Source organism: Heptranchias perlo, chromosome 30, assembly GCF_035084215.1.
Source record: "Heptranchias perlo isolate sHepPer1 chromosome 30, sHepPer1.hap1, whole genome shotgun sequence".
In the NCBI taxonomy this organism is placed as follows: domain Eukaryota; kingdom Metazoa; phylum Chordata; class Chondrichthyes; order Hexanchiformes; family Hexanchidae; genus Heptranchias; species Heptranchias perlo.
In genome coordinates, this window is record NC_090354.1 from 29,312,560 (window position 1) to 29,337,763 (window position 25,204).

The following is a 25,204-nucleotide window of genomic DNA, read 5'->3' on the forward strand; positions in this document are numbered from 1 at the left end:
TAGTGTCAGGGGATCTTTCACGTCTGAACCGCAGGAAGAGGCGGACAGGGGCTTGATTTAACAAATCATCCAACAGTGGACACTGCAGCACCTCCCTCGGTACTGCACGAGAGTATCAGTATCAGTGTGGATTTTGCTCTCAAGTCTGGGAGTGGGGCTTGAACCCAATCATGCACATAAAATGACAAGGTCAATGATTAAACATTTTGATGGAGATGGTCAGCTTGCTTTGTTGGCATCTGGTTGCATGAACCATTAGGCTGTGCACAGTATTTGGTGTTTCCTCTATGCTGCACAGTTTTGCAATATGAAGGGGACTGTAACTGGACATTGATGAGAAATTCCCACCATACGTTGATTTCCAAATCCTCATTTACTGATCCTTCAATGGCTCCACCCCACTCTGCCTTTATCACCAACTCCAACCCTATGTTCCAGCTGCTGTTGTGAGTCCAGGCGATTGTGTGTCCCCAATCCTCACTTCACCAACAGTGGCAGTCTTCACTCATCACAGCCCTACACTGGCCAAGTGATCAGTGAGAATTCCTGACCCACTCCCGAAGCATCTCTCCTCATCTTTAATAACCTTCTCAAAGCCCCTCTGGGAATGCTTTGGGGTGTTTCGGTGCATTAAAGCTGCTATATTTGTTACATCTGCTTGACTGAAAACTGGTTTGATTCTAATTGTATCTCTTTTACTTATTCTGTGCTCCCATTATCTAATATCGATAAGCCAAGTGCAGTTTGAATTATTGACTTTGGTCTTTTAATTACTTTTCTTCCAATACTGATTAAAGTGTTTCTGTATTATACAAAATATTGGAAAGGTTTGACTTTAATTGGACTTGCTTGAGTGGCGGTCACTGTCCATGACATTACATCCAATAGCCATGTGTGAAGAGTAATTAGTTTTCTTCAGTTTGTTGCTGTTAAATATCAAAGAACAAAAATTTTAAGTATTTTATTAAGCAGGATAGTCTACTAGTTCACACGAGACTCATTAACCTCTAGACTGCTAACAATACAGAATTAATTGTGTTGCTCTTCACTCCATTTACATTCAGAACTCGTTTTGCTCGGAATCTCGATATTCCAAAAAAAATGCAATTTGCCAGATAAATTACATCTTGATTAATCAAGATAATTCATGACTGACTCAGCAATCTGTCGAGGTAATTTTCTTGTGGATTACTCCATGATTCTGGATTCCTATGTCCAGGCACTGAGTATGACCCTTCAGCAAGGTTCAGAGAAAAAGGTCACGTAGTCTGGCCAACTCTTACTGATTCATTTGCCTCAGCCGCTGGAGGGCACAGCTTGTCCCCACGCTACACTTGAACTTTAAATTAACTAATCACCAGAATAACTTGTGTGCAAATCGATCGGCAGCTAAAGCTGAAATAACGTGGCTACCCTTTGAAGCCATGGTTAGATATCCTCAGACACACTGAGGCCCATGCTACCGCCCGAGTTACTGTGGGACGCCCCATGGAGATGCTAAATCAATGGTCTGTTGTTTGTTCTGCTCAGGCTGGGGGCCTACTCTATAATCTCATCAAAGTCTCCAAATGAAAGTCAGGATGAATACAGGAAATCTACAAAAAGAGGGAGCTTGGAAAAGCTAAGAGGGAACGTGAGCGAAAATGAGCAAAAAAAAACATAAAGGCCAATAAAAAGGCTTCCTCTAGGCACAATAGTAAGAGGACGGTCAAGGTAGGGCCAATAAGAGATGAAGGAAGCAAGCTTGTAGTGAAAGAGTGCCAGATATCCCGAAGAACTATTTTACCTCAATTCTCACAGAGGAGGTAGGTCGTGGGATTATAAAGACATCAGAGGTTGGTGTGGAACAGTTAGTGGAAGTTCTCATTTGAAGAGAAATCATACCTGAGCAAGTTACTCAGAGCAGACAAATCACTGGGACCTGATGGTTTACATCAGTGGATCCTGAGGGAAGCTGGGGAAGAAACAGCAGAGGCCCGAATTGTAATTTTTCAAAGTCCTGTGGAAAGCAAAACTGTGCCGAGCAATTGGAGGATAACAAACCTGACACCTGTCTTCAAAAAAGATTAAGCAAGGAAATTAGAGACCAGTTAGTCTTACTTTAGCTCTTGGTAAACATCATGGAGGGAATTTTTCGAGGCCTCACACTATTGGTGGGGCCTCATAAACACAGGACAGCTTATCAGCAAATCAGGGGTGTGATGGCTGCAGTTTTCCAAAGCCTTCAGCTCTTTCCGAGCCAGCCGATAGTGTGCACAGTGCTCAACCTGCCCGTCCCTCTCTGCCAGTCCCATTTCAGTCCAATGTAATTAACCCTAACACTTTCGGATGCAGATGTGCCTCATTTTACATTCCCCTTAATGAAAGTGTATGTTGTGCGTCCTCTACTTCTAAAACACTGCCCCAGTACATCATGAGCATGGCTGTCCTTTTATAGTGTATATCAACTGTATGCAAAGGGCAGTACTTTGTGATGGTTTAGAATGAAATGCACTTAAGATACACTGTGCGGCAGCATTGTAAAATCAAGCCATGTGTCGACACATTTACCTTGACATGACCCAACATTGACATGACCCAATCTTGGCAGTGCATCTATGATTCTCCTGTTCCTGTTGCTGGGAACTGTATCGGGTGAATGTGAGAGAAGCACACATGGGTTTTTGGCTTTGATCCATTTATTTGAATTGTAGCATTACAACGAGGAACCTGAAGCACATTTTGTTACTAGATTGTATAAACTCATTTTAAAACAGGCGTACACTCAAGCCTGAAGTGTCCCACAGTTGTCACCTATTTTTCCCCTTTAGGTGCAGAGGATGCTGACCTGTCACAGGTACCTTCAAATCTTTGTGCACTTTTAGGAAGAAATCACTGGGCAGTCAAATTGTTCTAAGCTTTATGTGAAACCTTACTTTGAGATATTGCACTTAAATTACTGGTTTCCTTTACAATCTCATCTGAGTGTCACTGTGCTGTAGCATCAGATATTAAAGGGGTTGCAGTCCTAGCATTGAGCCTCACCCACTGAATTTAGGCCCACATTCCCCTTGATTTTTCCAGATGGATAACCCACATTCCCCATATCCAGTCCTGCTGAGCGAGGCTCTGTGCCGGGAGCATTATTCCATAAATTTAACCCTTAGGAGTACAGCACAAGACATCCAGAAACATATCAACAACTTGCATTCATATAGCGCCTTTAACATAGAAAAATACCCCAGATGGAAGAGAAAAGATAAGGCAATGGAAACCGAGCCAAGGAGGGAGAGGTTAGGAGGGACAACCGAAAGCTCGGTCAAAAAGATGGATTTTGAGAAAGTTTTTAAAATTGGGAAGAGAACAAGGGGAGGTGGAGGGGTTTAGGAGGGAGTTCCAGAAAGTAGAGTCAAGGCAGCTTCAGGATTATCACCAATAGTGATTGGGGGGGGTGGTGGGTGGCGAAGGGAGGGGGCGATGCACAGAAGCCCAGAGTTGCAGGGCTGAAGGGTTCAGGAGAGGATATAGAGCTGGAGGAGATTGCAGAGATAGGGTGGAGGGGCGAGGCCATGATGGGATTTGAAAATAAGGACAAGGGTTTTAAGTTTAATACGTTGGGGGTTTGAGAGCCATAATAAGTGAGTGAGGACGGGGGAGCAGGACTTAGTACTGGACATGATACAGGTGGCTGTGTCTTGAACTGGTTGGAGTTCATGGAGGGTGGAGGCCAGCAAGCAGAATGCTCCAGAAATCAAGTGTTGAGGTGAGAAGTATAAGGGTAAGGGTTTCGATGGTGGGCAGAGATGGGCAATGGAGGTAGAAATAATGGATAGGATAAGGGCTTTGAAGCTCAGAATAAAGGCAGTATTTATTGACAGTTAGTTATAGCATCGCACGGAATACTGTGCTTCCCTTTAATTTAATATTTACAATGATCTGACATTAGAACCCAGAAATGAATTTTAGATGAACGGTTAATGTATTCATGTGACATTTGTTTATTGCGTTGCTGCTGCTGTTAATGGGAGAAATTCTCTACTCAACCAGCAAAGGAACATTATTTGAATGCATTAAGCATCTGGTCGCTAATATCAGCATCAGTTCTACCCTTTTTATTGTACTCATATATTTAGATGAAGCTTATTAATTATTAACACCATCTGCCACCCTGCAATACTCTCCTGACTGTGGAGGCCTGTGCCAGTTCATTCAGTGCTACCACACTGGTCCCTCTTCAAAATTAGGGTTTGAACCCCATGGGCCTTATTCTCCTCTTGCCCATAATTAGGGTACGATGGTGGCTGAAAGCAGCTTGTTTGTTTGTACTGGGTATTGCTCACATGCAACAATGGAAAATTAGTGAGAAAACCAACAAAAAATATATTTGCTGGTTAAGGCCTTGTTATAAAACCTTAAGGTTTTGCATCAATCCTGCTCTCCCAGCTGGAGTCTCATTAGGCGGGAGTGCAGGTTGGAGACACAGCTGCAGCACTGTAGGCCCAAGTCCCCGGCCAGTCCTGCCTAGGGAGGCTCAGTACTGGGAGCACAAGGTTGCTAAATCTCCCCTTATGGGTCTTCAGTGCATGAACCATGCAATTCTACATCGAGATATAAACCGCAGTATTTGCTGGAATTGAGAAACGTAATCCTACAGGGTACGGGCAGTAGTCAGGCCATACAGGACCAATGCAAACAACAACAGAGCTTTTCACACTGGGAATTCAGTGACGATGGAAAATCCTGCTCACCTCTATGTCTGAATTCCTGATATATGTTACTTCTACGCAGAGCTGCAATTTGGGAGTGTAAATGAGTACAATCTACTCCAATCTACTCCAAAAGAAATCTGATAATTATACAAGCTTTAGAAAAGGAGTAAAAAGGAAGATTAAGAACGGTAAGAGAGAGTATCAAAGAAGTCTGGAGGTCAACAAACAAAGCATCAGGCAATGAATTAATTATAATCTCCCCTCATCACGAGACCAACCTCTGCCCCACAATTACTTTCCCCAGATATTCTTTCACTTTCTGTCCTCCTCATAATTTGGGGGAAAAAAGGAATTTTGCGGCAACTATTGGACACTGAGGCTGAGGAACAGCGACATCTAAAACGGACAATGTGGTTTCTTTGACACGATACAATTGCAATAAGGCAAACGAATGATATAAAGATGGAAGCACTCTTCAGATGTAACAAGGTACCGATTTAAGGATGATCAATACAAACTGCCAATCAGTAATAACCAATACTGGAGAAATTCTATCGGTTTCCGATAACTTGCTCTGGTCCCTCCCTGGCCAGTGCCCAAGGCCTTTTCTGCACCGCTAGGCCACACAAGGGAGAATACTCCGACTGTGTCGCTGGGAGAGCCGATCGGAAATTCAGCCGTGTGCGGTGCACGATGTTCCAACCATTAATGTAAATGATCAGAACATCAGGCAGAACACAGCCTTGAGTTTCCAATAGGTACAACCAGCAGCACCCCTACACTAATCCTAAATCACCCCTAGTCTACCAATAAATGGCCCCAATCTACCGCTAAAAGACCCCTATCCTACCCTTAAATGACCCCATTCTATTCCTAAATTACCCCAATTCTACCCCTAAATGACCCCAATACTACCCTTAAATGACCCCTAAATGACCCCTATTCTACCCCTAAATGACCCCAATACTACCCCTATATGACCCCAGTTTACCAATAAATGACCCCCAATCTATCCCTAAATGGCCCCTAGTCTACCAGGAAACAAGACTTCCCTCCAGCAGCACAAAAAGTGGCCACTATTCTAAACCTTCTAACTTCTAAGAGCGGGCACCAGGGAATGGAATGGGTGGCGATTTGGAAGTCCCATCAGGGAGCTTTCGCTGAGCTGCACGATACAGAGATGCTCAGTACATTTATTTTTATTCGTTCATGGGATGTGAGCGTCGCTGGCAAGGCCGGCATTTATTGCCCATCCCTAATTGCCCTTGAGAAGGTGGTGATGAGCCGCCTTCTTGAACAGCTGCAGTCCGTGTGGTGAAGGTTCTCCCACAGTGCTGTTAGGAAGGGAGTTCCAGGATTTTGACCCAGCGACGATGAAGGAACGGCGATATATTTCCAAGTCGGGATGGTGTGTGACTTGGAGGGGAACGTGCAGGTGGTGTTGTTCCCATGTGCCTGCTGTCCTTGTCCTTCTAGGTGGTAGGGGTCATGGGTTTGGGAGGTGCTGTCGAAGAAGCCTTGGGGAGTTGCTGCAGTGCATCCTGTGGATGGTGCACACTGCAGCCACAGTGCGCCGGTGGTGAAGGGAGTGAATGTTTAGGGTAGTGGATGGGGTGCCAATCAAGCGGGCTGCTTTGTCCCGGATGGTGTCGAGCTTCTTGAGTATTGTTGGAGCTACACTCATCCAACCAAGTGGAGAGTATTCCATCACACTCCTGACTTGTGCCTTGTAGATGGCAAAAAGGCTTTGGGGGGTCAGGAGGTGAGTCACTCGCCGCAGAATACCCAGCCTCTGACCTGCTCTTGTAGCCACAGTATTTATGCGGCTGATCCAGTTAAGTTTCTGGTCAATGGTGACCAGATTGTTGATGGTGGGGGATTCGGCGATGGTAATGCCGTTGAATGTCAAGAGTGAATTACAATATTCATCTGAGTGATTGCACATCACAGTCATCTATAGTATTAACAAACACTTAGTGTGCTCAAATGTCCCTGTCTAGTGGGCCGATTGGTTGATGTTGCGGTATCCCATTCTAATGAACTGATTGGTTGGTGGTAATCATGTGACCATTCCCTCCAAGTACATGGTCAAAGTTTATGAAGTCTGTCAGCAATTGGGAACCGTGACTGGGCCAAAACTGAAAGGCTTTTCCCGGTATTATCCATTCTATTCATCTATTTCTTACACTTTATTGAACTTTACATGTTTCGTCTACCTTTAATTTGTATTTTGAATTATTTCTCAGTATCAGTCGGGCTCTCTTGGCCTTTTTGCAACCTTGGATGATCATCGCAGCCTTGCAGTTTGACAGGTCTCACCAGGGAGCGATTGCCTCCAGAGGCAACAGACTTTTATTCCTCTGGTCCCGGTGTTTTGCGCTGAACTTCACCACACAACTGCTCGGCTCCTCGGTCCCACTGCTCTGCTCCCTAGCCGACCAACGCTACATGCTCTGGTCCCCTCCTAACTGCTCCATTCTCAGCCTCACTGTTTCACCCACAAAACCTCCAATCCCCAGCCCTGCTCCTCCACTCCCCAGCTCCACTCCCCAGCCCCACTCACCAGCTCCACTCCTCCACTCCCCAGCCCCACTCCTCCACTCCCCAGCTCCACTCCCCAGCCCCACTCCTCCACTCCCCAGCCCCACTCCCCAGCCACTCCCCAGCCCCACTCCTCCACTCCCCAGCCACTCCCCAGCCCCACTCCTCCACTCCCCAGCTCCACTCCCCAGCCCCACTCCTCCACTCCCCAGCTCCACTCCCCAGCCCCACTCCTCCACTCCCCAGCTCCACTCCCCAGCCCCACTCCTCCACTCCCCAGCTCCACTCCCCAGCCCCACTCCTCCACTCCCCAGCTCCACTCCCCAGCCCCACTCCTCCACTCCCCAGCTCCACTCCCCAGCTCCACTCCTCCACTCCCCAGCTCCACTCCCCAGCTCCACTCCTCCACTCCCCAGCTCCACTCACCAGCTCCAGTCCTCTGCTCCCCAGTTCCAGTACTCTGCACTCCGGATCCTCACTGCTCCACTCCCCGGACCCCACACCACTGCCCCCCCCTCAGTCCCAGTGCTCCATTCCCCAGACGCCACAACACAGCCCCCAGCAGCCACACTGATCCGTGCCCCCAGCCCCATCAACTGCACTCCTGACCCTCACTGCCCCTCTCCCTGACCCTCTCCTTGACCCTCACTGCCCCGCTCCCTGACCCTCCCTGCCCCTCTCCCTGACCCTCACTGCCCCTCTCCCTGACCCTCACTGTCCCTCTCCCTGACCCTCACTGTCCCTCTCCTTGACCCTCATTGCCCCGCTCCCTGCCCCTCCCTGCCCCTCTCCCTGCCCCTCCCTGCCCCTCACTGCCCCTCTCCCTGACCATCATTGCTCCTCCCCCTGCTCCGCTCCCTGATGCTCACTGCCCCTCTCCCTGACCCTCACTGCCCCTCTCCCTGACCCTCACTGCCCCTCTCCCTGACCCTAACTGCCCCTCTCCCTGACCCTCACTGCCCCACTCCCTGACCCTCACTGCCCACTCCCTGACCCTCACTGCCCCTCTCCCTGACCATCATTGCCCCTACCCCTGCCCCACTCCCTGACCCTCACTGCCCACTCCCTGACCCTCACTGCCCCTCTCCCTGACCCTCACTGCCCCTCTACTTGACCCTCACTGCCCCACTCCCTGACCCTCATTGCCCCTCTCCCTGACCCTCACTGCCCCTCTACTTGACCCTCACTGCCCCTCTCCCTGACCCTCACTGCCCCTCTACTTGACCCTCACTGCCCCCTCCCTGACCCTCACTGCCCCTCTCCCTGACCCTCACTGCCCCTCTCCCTGACCCTCACTGCCCCTCTACTTGACCCTCACTGCCCCACTCCCTGACCCTCATTGCCCCTCTCCCTGACCCTCACTGCCCCCTCCCTGACCCTCACTGCCCCTCTCCCTGACCCTCACTGCCCCTCTACTTGACCCTCACTGCCCCTCTACTTGACCCTCACTGCCCCCTCCCTGACCCTCACTGCCCCTCTCCCTGACCCTCACTGCCCCTCTCCCTGACCCTCACTGCCCCTCTACTTGACCCTCACTGCCCCACTCCCTGACCCTCATTGCCCCTCTCCCTGACCCTCACTGCCCCTCTATTTGACCCTCACTGCCCCCTCCCTGACCCTCACTGCCCCTCTCCTGGGCCTAGTACAAGATGGTGAGCATCTCCAAAGGAGAATAAACTAAAAATAATGTCAGCTGCCTGAGCCTCACACACAGCTACAGGAACCCGCCAGAGTCCGAGGAATCACTGCCTTATGTCTGAATGATGAATGTGGTTTCATATTTGGATTTTTACTATATTTGGATGTTTTTGGCCGAACCCAGTGACCATTCCTTTAACAGAAGGGAACTGATCATGGGTAGGGAAAGAAAGAACATTTTCCACTGATATAGCATCCTATTACTTCCCAGAAACATCTCAGAGTGCTTCACACACAATTAATTATTGTGAAGTCAAGGCTTACATATGAAGAATGACCAGTTGGGTGGGGGTCTGGAGGGCACTAGCCATCAATGGAACCATTCCTCCAGCAAGGGTCAGTGGCTCAATGAGAAAAAGGGACAACATTAGGATTCGTTTTGAAAATGGAGAATCTGACCCTTATCCTACAAAACATTTAATGTGTTTGTGCGACATTCCTGTGTCCACTATTTTAAAGCAAGGCTAACAATGCCCAGAGGGACATCACACAGACCCGTTCGATGTTCATCCGCTGATATCGGCGACGGCTATTTCTTGGCGAGAGTGAAGCTAAGTTACTTTCTCTAATACATCACTACTTCAAATTGCAATGAATATTGATGATTAAAAATCCCAAATCATAGGATTACCCTCAGTGTGACATTATAGGGCCAATTTTCCGAACGCAGAGCGCTGGTGGTGGGGCCTTGCTCAGTGGCCACGCAAGTCAGGAGGCCCACGATTTCCCTGGCTCCGATTTCGTGAAACACGTAGTCGGTGAGCGAGACTCCTTACCAGTAGCGAGCGTTCAGAAAATCGTCCCTTGAATTGGACCAGTTTGGTCACCCTCAGTACCAAACCCAACTGAACTTTCATCTTACTGAGCTTAGGCAATGTTCAAATCAACTTGATCGTTGTTGGCAGCTTGGATATGGGAGCTGTAGCAGGACACCATGGATAGCTGAGTGCCCTCTTTCGTGGTGTGACTCTCTATGGAAGGGGGGCAGCATCTGGAATCGGCTGTGAGGTACCACTGAGTGCACCATCTCCGCCACTTCCGGCTTAGCTCCAGTTGCACCTGAAGAACCAAATACAAAATATCCTTCAGAGGAGGCGCCAAGTCATTGTAAGAAATGGCAACTCTCAATCATTTACTCACTGTAAGCTTCTACAATGTCAACATTTCCGGCAGCCTATGAAAGGAGACGTGTCTGATTTTTGGTGTCCAAGTTGTGGGGAACATGTGGCTAATTTTTGGTGTTCCAGTTGAGGGAACATGTGTCTAATTTTTGGTGTTCTAGTTGAGGGAACATGTGTCTAAATTTTGGTGTTCCCGTTGGAGGGAACATCTGTCTAATTTTTGGTGTTCTAGTTGGGGGGAACATGTGTCTAATTTTTGGTTTCCAGTTGTGGGGAATATGTGTCTAATTTTTGGTGTTCCAGTTGGGGGGAACATGTGTCTAATTTTTGATATTCTAGCTGAGGGAACATGTGTCTAATTTTTGGTGTTCCAGTTGTGGGGAGCATGTGTCCAAATTTTGGTGTTCTGGTTGGGGGAACATATGTCTAATTCAAGAAGTCCTAGTGGGGGTGGGCCTGTATCTGATCCTTAGTGGGGATAGGGGCTGGGGGGTGGCATTGTCTGATCCCTGGTGGTCCGGCCAGGGATCCTTCCTGTTTGTGCGCTGACACTGTTAAGTTCAAACAAGATTCCAATTTGGAGTCAAAGGATTGGAGTATCCTGAATCTGAATCTAATCGTACTGTATTGGAATGTGCATCTCCAGGCAACATGCCTCAATAACCCAGGGGTGTTAAAGGGGAAGGTTACAGGGAAGTGCTTTCAATACAATGCATTTACCCCCTCAGGCATCTATAGTCGAGCTGTCAAAGTTCTCACTGTTAGCAGTGAATTAGCTTATTGCAAAAATTATTTACTGCAAGAAGCTGGAACGAGCCCAATCCTTGGGACTGTAATGTCGAAACACATTGAGAGGGGCACAGAACCAATCCTCTGTGGGTAAGAATTCCTCTGGTCACTTGGTGTTTACGATTTCTCTAGAAACATCAACCAGAGGTGATCAACACATGCACGTTTACGATGTCACTCCAAATAGCAACCAGGGTTTTTTTTCTTGTATTTGGAGGAAGGGGAATGTGGATGGCAAGGGAAATGGGAGGTGATAAGGCCTGGTCAGTAATCTAGTCCTCGGAGACAGTCATGAGCGTGGGAATTCACGTGCAAGGTGTAGAAAGAGGGCTAATGGGAGAGGAAGACAAAACCGTATGCTCGGAGTCTGTTGTTGATTCTGATCAATAGATACTGTTCTCTTAACACTTACACATAGATAACAGTTCTCTATAATGAGTTCGCAAAATCCAAGCTCCATCGAATTACATATAATGTACAAGACAGAAACAGGCCATTCGGCTCAACTGGCCCATGCTGGTGTTTATGCTCCACACGAGCCTCCTCCCTCCCTACTTCCTCTCACCCTATCAGATAACCTTCTAATACTTTCTCTCTCATGTGTTTATCTAGCCTCTCCTTAAATGCATCATTGGGTGAGGAGGGTGGGAAGGATGTAACACTCTGAGCTTACTCAGATGATAATTATTTAGTTCTCCATATCACAGACTCTATTCCAGGAAGCACATAATCATAGCAAACATGTAGAGCACCTTGGTTACCATGTGCATACCTTAATTAGGTTTATAATGAGCTTGGCTGATAATCATTTTCTGGGCTTGAAGTACATAAATTAATTGTTTTTCTTTCTTCTGGTGGAGTTAATTTATTACTAGCCCAGTAGTGAACTGTTTTATTTGATGAACTCGCGGATGATTTTTCCACACACATCTTGCCTGTGTTGCTTCAAAGCCCCCCGCTGTATATTTCAGGAGGACGTCACCAATGATGGCGATCATGACACGTTTGGCAAATATTAGCACAGCACATCCCCAGAAAGCCCAATATCCTGGGGTCCACACTATTGACTGTTGGTAGATCGGGGCATCCAAACCACGACCTGCGAGATCTGCAGTCTTGCTCACAAAGCCCATGAAACTCAGTTCTACTAGCTTTTATAAGGGTAAAGTCACTAATTAATTGTTCCCATTCAGATGTTGGGTTTGAAGAGAATGCAGGTTGAAGAATTGGGGAAATAGTGTAATCGCCTGAATTCCATCCCACGCTTCCTTGGGACTATGGGATGGGTGAATTTCCCAATTTCTCTTACTCATTGTCTGTGCTGTTTGAATTTTCTGGGCCTGAAGGATTGGCGGCAGCTGATCCTAGCGCTGATTCCCCACCGGTGATTTGTTAATGTCCGCAACTTAATATGTTTGAAAATTAATGGGAACACTGATTTAAATTTTATACAGTTGATTTTCCTAGGGTCTTCATCTTGGGAATACCTACTCTCTGGGTGCAAAGTTCAGGAAAAAGGAAACAGAGATCTGGGTCTCCATCCCGTTTACCTTACCACAGGATTTCCATGGAATTGAGGATGATGCATCATTTTCCTCTTTTGACCTGGAATGGTGCCAAGAAGCAGGGCTGCACACAAAAGCTGATGGTGGGTCTTACACATGGACCCCCATCAAATTGGAGGCTTTGAGAGGGCCAATAGCAAGGCCAAAAAGGCCTGAAAAGCTGTGTGGCCTACTTTTTCTTTCAATATTTGGGCCTAGAGGCCTTCACAGCAGCCAGATGGCCCTGAGCCCAATGACCAGTACCGCAGCTGGACTGTATGGAGACCTAGGTAACCGTGTGCCCCTGTGGAGCTTTCTTCAGTTGGTGGAACTGCCAAAAATTGGCAGCCAACCATCCTGACAATTGAATAAGTTGATGTGGGTCAATATTTACCAAAACACCCAATGTGGCAGGAAACATACCAAAATGAACTTTGCAACTCAAAATAAAGGTTTTAAAATTTGTAACTAACACAATTCCCCTGATAGTCTGCTGTAATATCACTGCCTGAACACTAGGGCATGGTCTATATCAATGCAACACTGATATCAATGTCCAATGTAGTATGGTTGATCTCACCTCTCCATTCAAGAAACAGTACAGGATCGCAACAATGAAACCCTGGGAACGAAGCAAGGACAACAAGGTCACACAAAGTGCACGCTGTACCATATGGTTATATATTCAGGCATTAAACTCAGTTTGAATGAAATACATTTTGAATGGAGTTGTTGATGGATTTATAGGGGTAAATTTCTCTGGGTGTTTTGTGTGCCAGCAGTGCATGTATTGGAAATTCAGGCGCACGGCCTATTCACAGACTCACCACTTTCCATCCGTTCATTTTGAGCAAACTCCCAACTCTCTGATATGGTGCACCGGGTGCACCAAAGATGAACATTTACCTTGTAATTTTACAATCCAGGCACTCGTGTATCTTGCATTAATTTACATTAAAGATAAGTAAAACACCCTGGCAGAAATAAGAGGCGTGTCTTCCCCCACTCTCCACTCCAAATTCTTATGTTCTCCATGCAGCTCCAGCCAAACAGGCTGATATAATATAGTGTATACACCAATACCCCCCTGATGTTCAATTAGTGTCTGCACCAATAATCCCCTGATGTTCAATTAATGTCTGCACCAATAATCCCCTGGTGTTCAATTAATGTCTGCACCAATAATCCCCTGATGTTCAATTAATGTCTGCACCAATAATCCCCTGATGTTCAATTAATGTCTGCACCAATACCCCACTGGTGTTCGATTAATGTCTGCACCAATAATCCCCTGATGTTCAATTAATGTCTGCACCAATACCCCACTGGTGTTCGATTAATGTCTGCACCAATACCCCACTGGTGTTCGATTAGTGTCTGCACCAATATCTCACCAGTGTTTGATTAGTGTCTGCACCAGTAGCCCACCGGTGTTCGATTAGTGTGTGCATAAATACCCCACCGGTGTTCGATTAGTGTCTGCACTAATATCTCACCAGTGTTTGATTAGTGTCTGCACCAGCAGCCCGCCGGTGTTCGATTAGTGTGTGCATAAATACCCCACTGGTGTTTGATTAGTGTCTGCACCATTACCCACTGGTGTTCGATTAATGTCTGCACCAATACCCCACTGGTGTTCGATTAGTGTCTACACCAATACCCACTAGTGTTCAATTAGTGTCTACACCAATACCTCACCAGTGTTTTATTAGTGTCTGCACCAATACCCCACTGGTGTTCGATTAGTGCCTGCACCAATACCCCACTGGTGTTCGATTAGTGTCTACACCAATACCTCACCAGTGTTTTATTAATGTCTGCACCAATACCCCACTGGTGTTCGATTAGGGTCTGCACCAATACCCCACTGGTGTTCGATTAGGGTCTGCACCAATACCCCACTGGTGTTCGATTAGGGTCTGCACCAATACCCCACTGGTGTTCGATTAGTGCCTGCATCAATACCTCACCAGTGTTTTATTAGTGCCTGCATCAATACCTCACCAGTGTTTTATTAGTGCCTGCATCAATACCTCACCAGTGTTTGTTTAGTGTCTGCACCAATACCTCACTGGTGGTCGATTAGTGTCTGCACCAACACCCCACTGGTGGTCGATTAGTGGCTGCACAATACCTCACCTGTGTTGGATTAGTGTCTGTGCTGTGCACTCCAGCCTGGACAGAACTAGACTGAGACCATCAGACTCATTTCATTCATTGCTCCTTGTATTTGTTGACTTCAGCACAGAGTCTGAAGGCATGTTAACTCCTCAAACAGTAAAGTTCACTTAACCAATTGAAGTCAATTGGAGCTATCAAGACTGAGCTAGATAGATTTTTGTTAAGTAAGAGCATTAAGGGATATGGAGTGAAGACGGCTAAATTGGGTTGAGGTACAGATCTGCCATGATCTAATTGAATGGCTGGATGTCCTACTCCTGTTACTATGTTTCATGCCAAGCCAGCTTTGGCCAAAGTTACAGTAATTAGTCATTTCGATCCACACCTAGAAAACAAGGTGTCATTCATGAGCAACAGATTACTGACCTGGAAGGATCCCAGGGCAAGATCAAACACCAGCCGAAAGTAGACATTCAGATGGTCAGGGACAAATACAAAGACAATGTAGTTGACCCCAAATAGTGGGATGAGGAGCAGAGTGGACTTGGCCAGTCTCCTTTTAATAAAAGAAATGCAACAATTAATTGGAAACAGTTTTGGATCTCATATACTTGTGGAAAAAAATTATTTGACATAACAACAACAACTTGCATTTATATAGCACCTTTAACGTAGTAAAACATCCCAAGGTGCTTCACAGGAGCGTTATCAGACAAAATTTGATTCCGAGCCACATTAGGAGATGTTACGGCAGGTGACCAAAAGCTTGGTCAAAGAGGCAGGTTTTAAGGAGCAACTTAAAGGCGGAAAGAGAGGTAGCGAGGCGGAGAGGTTTAGGGAGGGAATTCCAGAACTTAGGGCCTAGGCAGCTGAAGGCACGGCCGCCAATGGTGGAGCGATGAAAATCGGGCATGCGCATGAGGCCAGAATTGGAGGAGGGCAGAAATCTTGGAAGGTTGTAGGGCTGGAGGAGGTTCCAAAGATAGGGAGATGCCATGGAGGGATTTGAAAGCAAGGATGAGAATTTTAAAATCGAGGCATTGCCGGACAGGAAACAGATTTTGGTCAGCGAGCACAGGGTAAATAAAGAGGCTCTTCAACCTGCTGCTCTTGGTTAAATGGGGCAGGAACCTCCAGGAATGTACGATTCTGAGAGGATTTTCCTAATTCCTAATACGGGATTTAAAGAAAAAACTTTGCAGGCCCGGCCAAAACCGGCCATTTTAGATCTCCTCTCCAGTGACGTCACTAACAGAAGGGGCTACTTGTGTCCGGGGACAGCTGCATTTATTTTATCGTGGAGCTGGTTCAGAGAGGGTCGACCTGGGAAAGCACCTGCCTGTTGGGTTTCTGCTTACTTTGACAGTAGTGTTTTTATCCTGGACTTGGGGAGCGCCTGATCAGCTCCCAGATTGCTATCAAATACCATTAATTTTAACGGGCAGAAAATGATGGGTGGTGGAGGGGGGACAGGAAATGTGCCCAACTTTCTGATGTGCTGCTCTGTGCTGGAAGTGCTGAAGACATTAATTTACCCCTGCTCAGGATCAGAAAGTGTGTCGAAATGTGGGCCCCAAATCTTTAAGGGAGGATTCACACGAAGCTGTTCTGGGAGCATTGACCGGCAGGGAGTCAATGAAAGCAGGAGAAGCTGGGCCCAGATCTGGCGGGGCACCCTGTACTTACAGGTACTGCCTGAACTCGCTTCCTCTGCTGTCCGATGAATACACCTTCTGGATGAGGATCTGGATGATGGAGATGAACAGGATGAAGTTCACCTAAATAAAAAGGATCACATCACAGTTCAGTAGAATTCCTTCACCCTTTCTGGCCTGAGATAAAGCATCTTTCATTCTGTTTAACTGCAAACATAAGTGTTTTGGGGAAACTCTGCGGGCTGATATCTCTGTAAGGACAGGAGTCCGCCTAAGGGTTTGTTTGGTTTTCCAACATTATACGGGCGATGGAAGTTACCCAAGGATTTAAAAAGCACCTTCAGTACATTTAGGCTGAGCAAGGGGATAGTTTGTTGTCCCATTCACACAACCACCTCTGGGTCCTGCTTGGGGTGAAGTTAGTGATCGAACATATTATGATTTTCCTTTGTCCACTATACTCCTGGAGGTGTAAGCCGATTTATTTTAACCGGGTTAGGCCCCTCCATTAAAGAGTAGACAAGGAATTCACTCACTAATAGTTCACAGCGTGATTTTAACCCCTTTGGTGGGTTCCTATCACCGGCACTGAAGGGGGTTCCAGCCAGGCTCCTGTATCAGAACATCAGGCTTTGGAAACACCTCCGTGATTCTGCTATTTCGGCTTTGGTGCAAAGTTTGACCAGTCGCAATTATTACAATATGACCACAGTGGCTGGTGCAAAGTCATGGAAAAGTAAGGTGCAGGTTCACACAAGTGAAACTCTACACACTGAACTGCTGACCTCAGCTGTAACTCTCAGTGCCAGCCATAGTCAGTGGGTAGCTCTCTCGCCTCTGAGTCAGAAGATTGTGGGTTCAAACCTCACTCCAGGGACTTAAGCACAAAATCTACACTGACATCCCAGTGCAGTACTGAGGGAGTGTTGCACTGTCAGAGGTGTTGTCTTTCAGATTAGAAGTTTAACTGAGGCCCCATCTGCCTTCTCAGGTAGACTTAAAAGATCCCATGGCATTATTGGAAGAAGAGCAGGGGAGTTCTCCCCAGTGTCCTGGCCAATATTTATCCCTCAATCAACATATAAAAAACAGATTATCTGGTCATTTTCGCATTGCTGTTTGTGGGATCTTGCTGTGCACAAATTGGCTGCGGCATTTCCTATATTACAACAGTGACTACACTTCAAAAAGTACTCATTGGCTGTAAAGCACTTCGGGACGTCCTGAGGTTGTGAAAGGCGCTCGACTTGGGGGATGGGCCGAAGGGCAGACCAGGTCCTTCCCTGGGGATGGGACTATCAAGCAGGAATGATCCAGACCGTGCCTGTGCACCTCCTAGTAGCCAATCTCAGAATGGCACTAAGGGTTTCCCACCCTTCCTCTCAGCCAGAGATAGTACGAGGCCCAGAGAGACACATGACACGGGAAACAGAGACAATACCGTCAAAAGTGCAAGTGTGATTGGCTACATCAATGTCACAAGTATAAAAGAATAATACGCACCAAAATCGTCAAAGAAATCGGAGCCTTAATAATCCAAAAATACGGAGAGTCAATGGAATCCCAGCACCTAGAAGAATTGAACAATTAAAAGGCTGGATTTTTAAACTTCGTAATATGAAAGAAATTATGTAGAACTCCCGGAATGGTTGAGTTAGCCAATCTTGACAAGAGTGCCAGTGGACAAGAGTGTACTCCAATTGACTTCATGTGGCCTAGGGAGTGGCAACAGTTAGCCAGGGTTCCTGATTCAGATCTCTGTCCAGTGAGTCCTGCTGGAAGTTGTGTGTGTTCGCATGTGTGTGTGTGCCCGCGCACGTGTGTGTGTGTGTGTGTGTGTATGCATGTGTGCGGTGTGTGTACATGGTAAGGACCATGTTAAAACTCTTAATGGCCAAATATCCATCCAACACTCATCATCCAGACTCACACATGGCCCCTTGAATGAGAGGCCGGAGAGCAGCCGGTGCCTGTGGAACTGGAACCAGTAAGAATCAATTGGAAAAACAGCAATCACATTGCTCTATTTCACAGACAAGACTGTTCTCTCTTACCCGATATCATGGTGCAGCATAGCAAGTGTCCAGCTGGCTGTGATCAAGAGTGGTGCACCTACAGAAACAGAAATGGAGTCATCGATAGCATAGAGATGTTTTGTACCTGAGGCAATGATTCTCCCCAAGGTGGACATGACTGTTGCAGTTGGTCAGAAAGTCTGCTACTGTGCAAAATTAATATCTTTCTTCATGGGGAAGGGGATTAAGGAGATTGATGATGGAATTAAGGAGATTGATGATGGGATTAAGGAAATTGATGATGGGATTAAGGAGATTGATGATGGGATTAAGGAGATTGATGATGGGATTAAGGAAATTGATGATGGCATTAAGGAGATTGATGATGGAATTAAGGAAATTGATGATGGGATTAAGGAGATTGATGATGGGATTAAGGAGATTGATGATGGGATTAAGGAGATTGATGATGGAATTAAGGAGATTGATGATGGGATTAAGGAGATTGATGATGGGATTAAGGAGATTGATGATGGAATTAAGGAGATTGATGATGGGATTAAGGAGATTGATGATGGGATTAAGGAGATTGATGATGGGATTAAACTGGGAGCACCTTTATCACATGGACTGCAGCAGATCAAGAAGAAGACCCACCACCACCTTCTCAAGGGCAATTGGGGATGGGCAATAAATGCCAGCCTTGCCAGTGACGCCCACATCCCAAGAATGAGTATTGAAAAAAATTCCTGATATTCACTCCTCCCGTTCGAAGCTCTGCGCTGGAGGCGTGGAAACCTAAAACTTATCTTCATATAACTTGTGAACGAGGGGGAATTGAAAGCTTGAGGGTAATTTTAACCTAACTCGTCGGGAGTGAAACCCACGGGATCGGGTGGAACGCTGGCTTTACACCCCACCCAATATTGCTCTCTTTGACTTCCACCACCCTTTCAGGCATTCCAGACTCCTAACAACTCGCTGCGTAAAAAAACTTCTCCTCATCTGCCCTCTGGTTCTTTTGTCAGATTGTAGGAGGTTGAATTTTTGTCTGTAGGGACAATGACTTGTGACAATGACAATAAATCACTGTTTCAATGAGCAATAGGTTCCCAGTCACAGTAGAACAATATAGTGGAGGGGCAGTGGGCAGTCTCTTGGAGTGTTGGGACATGGCTTTTTTGGAGATTCCTGGGCTACTCTAGTGCTTTCTAGCATATTGCAGAGACTGGTCCACTCAGAAACCTACTGTAAGTCATCCATCTGCCTGCTCTCATGGCTACAGTTGGTGTTTCCTGGGAGGGAGGAAAAAATATCTCTCATAAAGGAAAGACTTGCATTTATATAGCGCCTTTCATGATCTCAGGACACCCCAAAGTGCATTACAACCAATGAAATACGTTTGAAGTGTAGTCACTGCAGTAATGTAGGAAACACACAGCAAGGCCCCACAAATAGCAATGAGATAATGACCAGATAATCTGCTTTAGTGACGTTGGTTGAGGGATTAGAATTGGCCAAAGTACTAGGGAGAACTCCCCTGCTCTTCTTCGAATAGTTTCATGGGATCTTTTGATTCCTGGGATGAGAGGGTTGTCTTAGGAGGAAAGATTGAGTAAAATGGGCCTGTAGTCTCTGGAGTTTAGAAGAATGAGAGGTGATCTTATTGAAACATGTAAGATTCTGACGAGGCTTGACAGGGTAGATGCTGAGAGATTGATTCCCCTGGCCGGAGAGTCTAGAACTAGGGGGCATAGTCTCAGGATAAGGGGTCGGCCATTTAAGACTGAGATGAGGAGGAATTTCTTCACTCAGAGGGTTGTGAATCTTTGGAATTCTCTACCCCAGAGGGCTGTGGATGCTCAGTCGTGGAATATATTCAAAGCTGAGATCGATAGATTTTTGGACTCTAGGGGAATCAAAGGATATGTGGATAGGGTGGGAAAGTGGAGTTGAGGTCAAAGATCAGCCATGATCTTATTGAATGGCGGAGCAGGCTCGAGGGGCCGTGTGGCCTACTCCTGCTCCTATTTCTTACGTTCTTTTACATCCACCTGAGAGAACGTCTCATCCAAAAGACGGCGCTCTGACAGTGTAGCACTCCCTCAGTACCGCACTGAACTGTCAGCCTGGATTTTGTGCTCAAGTCTCTGAAGTGAGACTTGAACCCACAACCTTCTGACTCAGCGAGAGTTCTACCCACGGCGCCACGGTAACAAAGAAGGGCCACGCCTCTCAGAATGAAGAGAGACCTGGGGTGGATGTGCACAAATCTTTGAAGGTGGCAGGACAAGGCTGTTAAAAAAGCATACGGGATCCTTGACTTTATAAATAGAAGCATAGAGTAAAAAAAGCAAGGAAGCTACGGTAAACCTTTATAAATCACTGGTTAGGCCTTAGCTGGATTATTGTGTCCCATTCTGGACGCCACACTTTAGGAAGGCTGTCAAGGCCTTAGAGAGGGTGCAGACGAGATTTACTGAAATGGTACCAAAAGGGAATTGGATATATATTTGAAAAGGAGAAATATGCAGGGCTATGGGGAAAGAGCAGGGGAGTGGGACTAATTGAATAGCTCTTTTGAAGAGCTGACACAGGCACGATGGGCCGAATGGCTGTAAGCTTCTATGAATGAAAAGAAAATTCCTTACCCCAGGCGATCACAATGTACCACCAAAAATACTTCCTCTCGGTGAAGAAGGAGACCACGATGAGTGTGTGGAGATACAAGCCTTCTGCCAACAGCCAGAAGAAGTTTGCTGTGATGCTGAACTGGAAGAAGGTGATTGCAGCTTTGCAGGATGGCTGAAAAGGACAGAAACTGACATTAGTCTCTTTCTTGCCCCCTCACCCACCCGCCCCCACCTAAGGTTGCCAACTTTGTTGGATGTATGCCTGGAGGTTTCATATCACATGACCTCCTGCCTCCAGCTACCCCGTTTCCCCCCCACCCCCCATGCTCCAGCAATTGGTCGTCCGACATGTCCATCCTCACAATGTACTGCCTTCCCATGGCCAAATGGAAAGCGAAAAGACTTCATTATCCACGTGGGTGATTCTTGACTGTCAGTCAGACAGCCTTTTTTCCCCATCTCCAATATTTTTATAACTAATAAACCGAAGGGTTCAAAGAAAATGAAAAAAACACACAATTTTTTTTCATGCTGCTATGATTTCTCTCCCGGGTGTTGCTCGCAGCAGTATCCTGGAAATTAATCTTCAATTCCTGGAGACTCCAGGCCAATCCTGGAGGGTTGGCACCCCGACACCCACCCCTGCATACAGCCCTTCCCTAAATTACCCTCAGAGTTCACCACTACTGTATTCAGCACCGATATAAGGTGCAGAGTCTGTAGTCAGGTTTTTTCAGGATGTGGTCCCTCTGGCTCTGGAATTTAATGCTTATCGGTTACGTTTTAACAGTGCGACCCTACAGGCCCTTTAGCCACCCGGCCAAGTATGACAGTGCGGCGTTGTATGGGATCACTGCCGGAACAGGCAACTTTGAGCCAAGTAAAGCACCAGGCGATAATTACTCTTGGCCACCACTGCCAGACGATAGCCCGTGTGAACATCTGCCAAATCCTTCCGACGCCACCGGTGATGGCAGCATGGCCAAGTATAGCAAGGGGGTGTTGTCCCTTACAGAGGCTCCGCCCATCCCTGTTGCCTCTGGAACAGCGACACCCCCGAATACAATACAAATACCGCTGCTGGGGTGGGGTGTGGCGCGCAGGGGCTGCCATCTGCTCTGCTATTGGGCAAAGGGGCTCAACCCGATACAGGCCAAAAGTGTGATGTTTCACTTGCTGACCTATGCGGACCTCTCTCCCAACCACACACGGTGCTTTCGCACTGTGATCATGTGCCGTCTCCCGATGGACCTCACACAGCCAACGCCAAGCCATCAATCATCGAATTTGCCGCTAGCTGTTCAACATGAAACAGGCGGGAACTTTAAATTTTAACCTGGCCACAGACTTCAATCATTATCTTGTCACATTTTGGGATATTTGACTATTTTAACTCAGGACTAATTTCAGGTAATCTAATTAAGATGCTAATATTAAGTTACATTTAGCTCACGAGGGATTAAATTCATAGAACACGTACATTCTGGGAATGTGGATTTGGTTCCCATATACCACATCAGCTTGAGACAATGGGAGGGTTCATTACAACATTGTGGTAAACATTCACACAGATTATGTTGGAGTGGCTTCATCTTTGTGAGCCCAGCGGGGGCTGAGGGGGGGTGGCGGGTGTGGGCAGGGGTGGTAGTTGCCAGGATCCGACACCGAGGAGGGAGGTAACAGATTTAATTGTCAGCTTGGCTGGCCTATCCCCAGGCACGGAGACCTGGGGGAGGGTCAGGAGTTAAGCTTCCTGTCCAGCTCAGAAAGGAGAGTCTGGATAAATCCGGAGTGGAATTGAAATGTAAAGGGAAGAGAACCACCTTCCGAATCACGAGGGAGGCAGTTCATCTTCTGGAGTGAGTGGGAACAAAAATCGGGCGGGGTGTTAAAATCAGCGGCTGACCCGCTCCCGCCTCTTCCCACCTGGTGGTAAAAGTGAAAATTCACCCCTATGAGTGTTACAGAACCGCGAGTATTTAAGAACTGAGGGTAAATCTGACCCTGACTCTGAGTTGTTTTAATTGAAAGTAAATACTGAGAGTAAGATCCAATCTGTAATTGCTGACCAGCCACTGTGAAATGTTCGCCAGGACTCCCTGTACAGTGGCCACCCCGATACCTGGGGAATATCCTCCTACCGTGGACAGCGTGCACTGGTCGGCATCATTGTCAAACAGCACCACGTCCTTAATGAACACAGCAATGGCTCTCAGAATGAAAGACACAAACAGATTCATGTGGATGTAGTTCCTGGTGCAGTGGAGCTTTCTGTGGCAAAGAGAGTTAAAAAACAGAAGAATTTTTAGAAATGGCTTAATAAACCCGATTTCTTTATCATAGATCAACCCTGCTACCCACCTTCTCAGCATATCCCTCAAAACCCACCTACCCACCTTCTCAGCATATCCCTCAAAACCCCACTACCCACCTTCTCAGCATATCCCTCAAACCCACCTACCCACCTTCTCAGCATATCCCTCAAACCCACCTACCCACCTTCTCAGCATATCCCTCAAACCCACCTACCCACCTTCTCAGCATATCCCTCAAACCCACCTACCCACCTTCTCAGCATATCCCTCAAAACCCCACTACCCACCTTCTCAGCATATCCCTCAAACCCACCTACCTACCTTCTCAGCATATCCCTCAAAACCCCACTACCCACCTTCTCAGCATATCCCTCAAACCCACCTACCCACCTTCTCAGCATATCCCTCAAAACCCCGCTACCCACCTTCTCAGCATATCCCTCAAACCCACCTACCCACCTTCTCAGCATATCGCTCAAACCCACCTACCCACCTTCTCAGCATATCCCTCAAACCCACCTACCCACCTTCTCAGCATATCCCTCAAACCCACCTACCCACCTTCCTGGCTCAGTAAACAGCTGAAGACTATATTTGAAAATATCAACATCTTTTTAGAAAATTGCAATGAACACTTTTTGTTGGACTGGAAGCTCATAAAACTTCCTCCGATCCCAAGATCATGGTGTACATTGTCACTGGGGTCAACTTGTGGTCAACCACTGGAAGGACCTGGGAGGAGGTCAGGAAGACATTTCATGACTTGAAAAAAACGCCAAACTACAGAAAGCATATCATTCTGTCTTAATACGAGTGGTATATTTAAATCTCAAATGTTAAAATGATGGAATGTACATAAGATTGTTTTTTTATTCAAACACTATCCCTTTTTATGGAAGCAAACAATAATTTTGTCACTAATTCTTTGCCTTTTTTAAAAACAAAAAAGACTATTTGATTGTCAGCTTTGAGACCCTTGAGTAAAGTTCCCTTCCCTGTCACTCCAGTGATGCAAATTATGGGGCACATTCTTGTATATCCCAGAACGGCTCCATAGCAAATATCAGACTACTGCTTCAGATCATCCTCACAACTGTTGGGAGAGCTGCTTGACCAAGGGAAATTGTCTTACAGGCGGGGAAAGAGAAAGAATAACCCTTTCCCCCCATCAGCACCCCCCTCCTAGACTTACCATCAAGATACCTTAAAGATATCAAAAATATACCAATGAAAAAAGTAACATTCACCCAGGTGAATGCATTTGCTGAAACCAAATCAACCATTCTTAATATGGAGAGGACTGAGATATATTTGCTGTGCACTTACATCTCATGTTAAAGATATCAATGAAAAAAAAACAGTACTCACACAGATAGATGAATGAATTTCCAGATGTCAACTCAGTCACTCTTAATATGGAGATGTTGGACATATATGGGATATGAGGTTAACATATGCAAGAAAACTCAATACACACTAATGTTAAGAAGGATTTAACAAAGAATGTAGTACAATTTAAAATGGCATAATGCAAAATATATTACACTGTGTGGCAAAGAGAACGTACTGCTGGAAGAAATTTACATGGCTCCCATCACTCTGTCTGAATTTACACTGCTCTTATGTTTCAATCGAGCAGAAGTTGATAGCCAAGTTCCGCACCCATGAGGACGGCCTCAACCGGGATCTTGGGTTCATGTCACGCTACACGTAACCCCACCAGCAAAAAGGGGGAAAAAATTTATATGTTTTTTAAAATTCTCTCTCTCTCTCTCTCTGCCATTTTGAGTTTCTTTCTGCCTGCCTGTGTAATAGACACAATGTATATCGAGTGTACTGGGACGTGCTGTTCTCCGTGACTGGCCTGTTTGAATAACAACGACACCTTTTGATTGGTTGTGATGCTGTCCCAACATAGTATAAGATATGCGATTTGAGAACCTTTTCATTCATTCATCTGACGAAGGAGATAATCTCCGAAAGCTTGTGATTTTAAAATAAATTTGTTGGACTATAACCTGGTGTTGTAAGATTCCTTACTTATGTTTCAAAGTCAAGCTTGCGGAGAAGAGGGCAAGAAATGA

General features: G+C 46.5%; 1 protein-coding gene across 1 annotated transcript in view; it reads right to left on the reverse strand.

Annotated features, from left to right (window-relative positions):
* Nucleotides 1–9,794: 9,794 nt before the first annotated feature.
* The window catches only part of LOC137300080 (vasoactive intestinal polypeptide receptor-like), a 61,233-nt gene continuing 45,823 nt past the window's right edge, over nt 9,795–25,204 (reverse strand). Inside the window, exons 7-14 of the mRNA XM_067969175.1 lie at nt 22,947–23,076; nt 20,824–20,977; nt 18,212–18,269; nt 17,661–17,727; nt 16,189–16,280; nt 14,929–15,058; nt 12,962–13,003; nt 9,795–9,986 (exon numbers count right to left, since the gene is read on the reverse strand). Coding sequence (XP_067825276.1) covers nt 9,795–9,986; nt 12,962–13,003; nt 14,929–15,058; nt 16,189–16,280; nt 17,661–17,727; nt 18,212–18,269; nt 20,824–20,977; nt 22,947–23,076 — 865 coding nt within the window. The remainder of the gene's footprint in view (nt 9,987–12,961; nt 13,004–14,928; nt 15,059–16,188; nt 16,281–17,660; nt 17,728–18,211; nt 18,270–20,823; nt 20,978–22,946; nt 23,077–25,204) is intronic.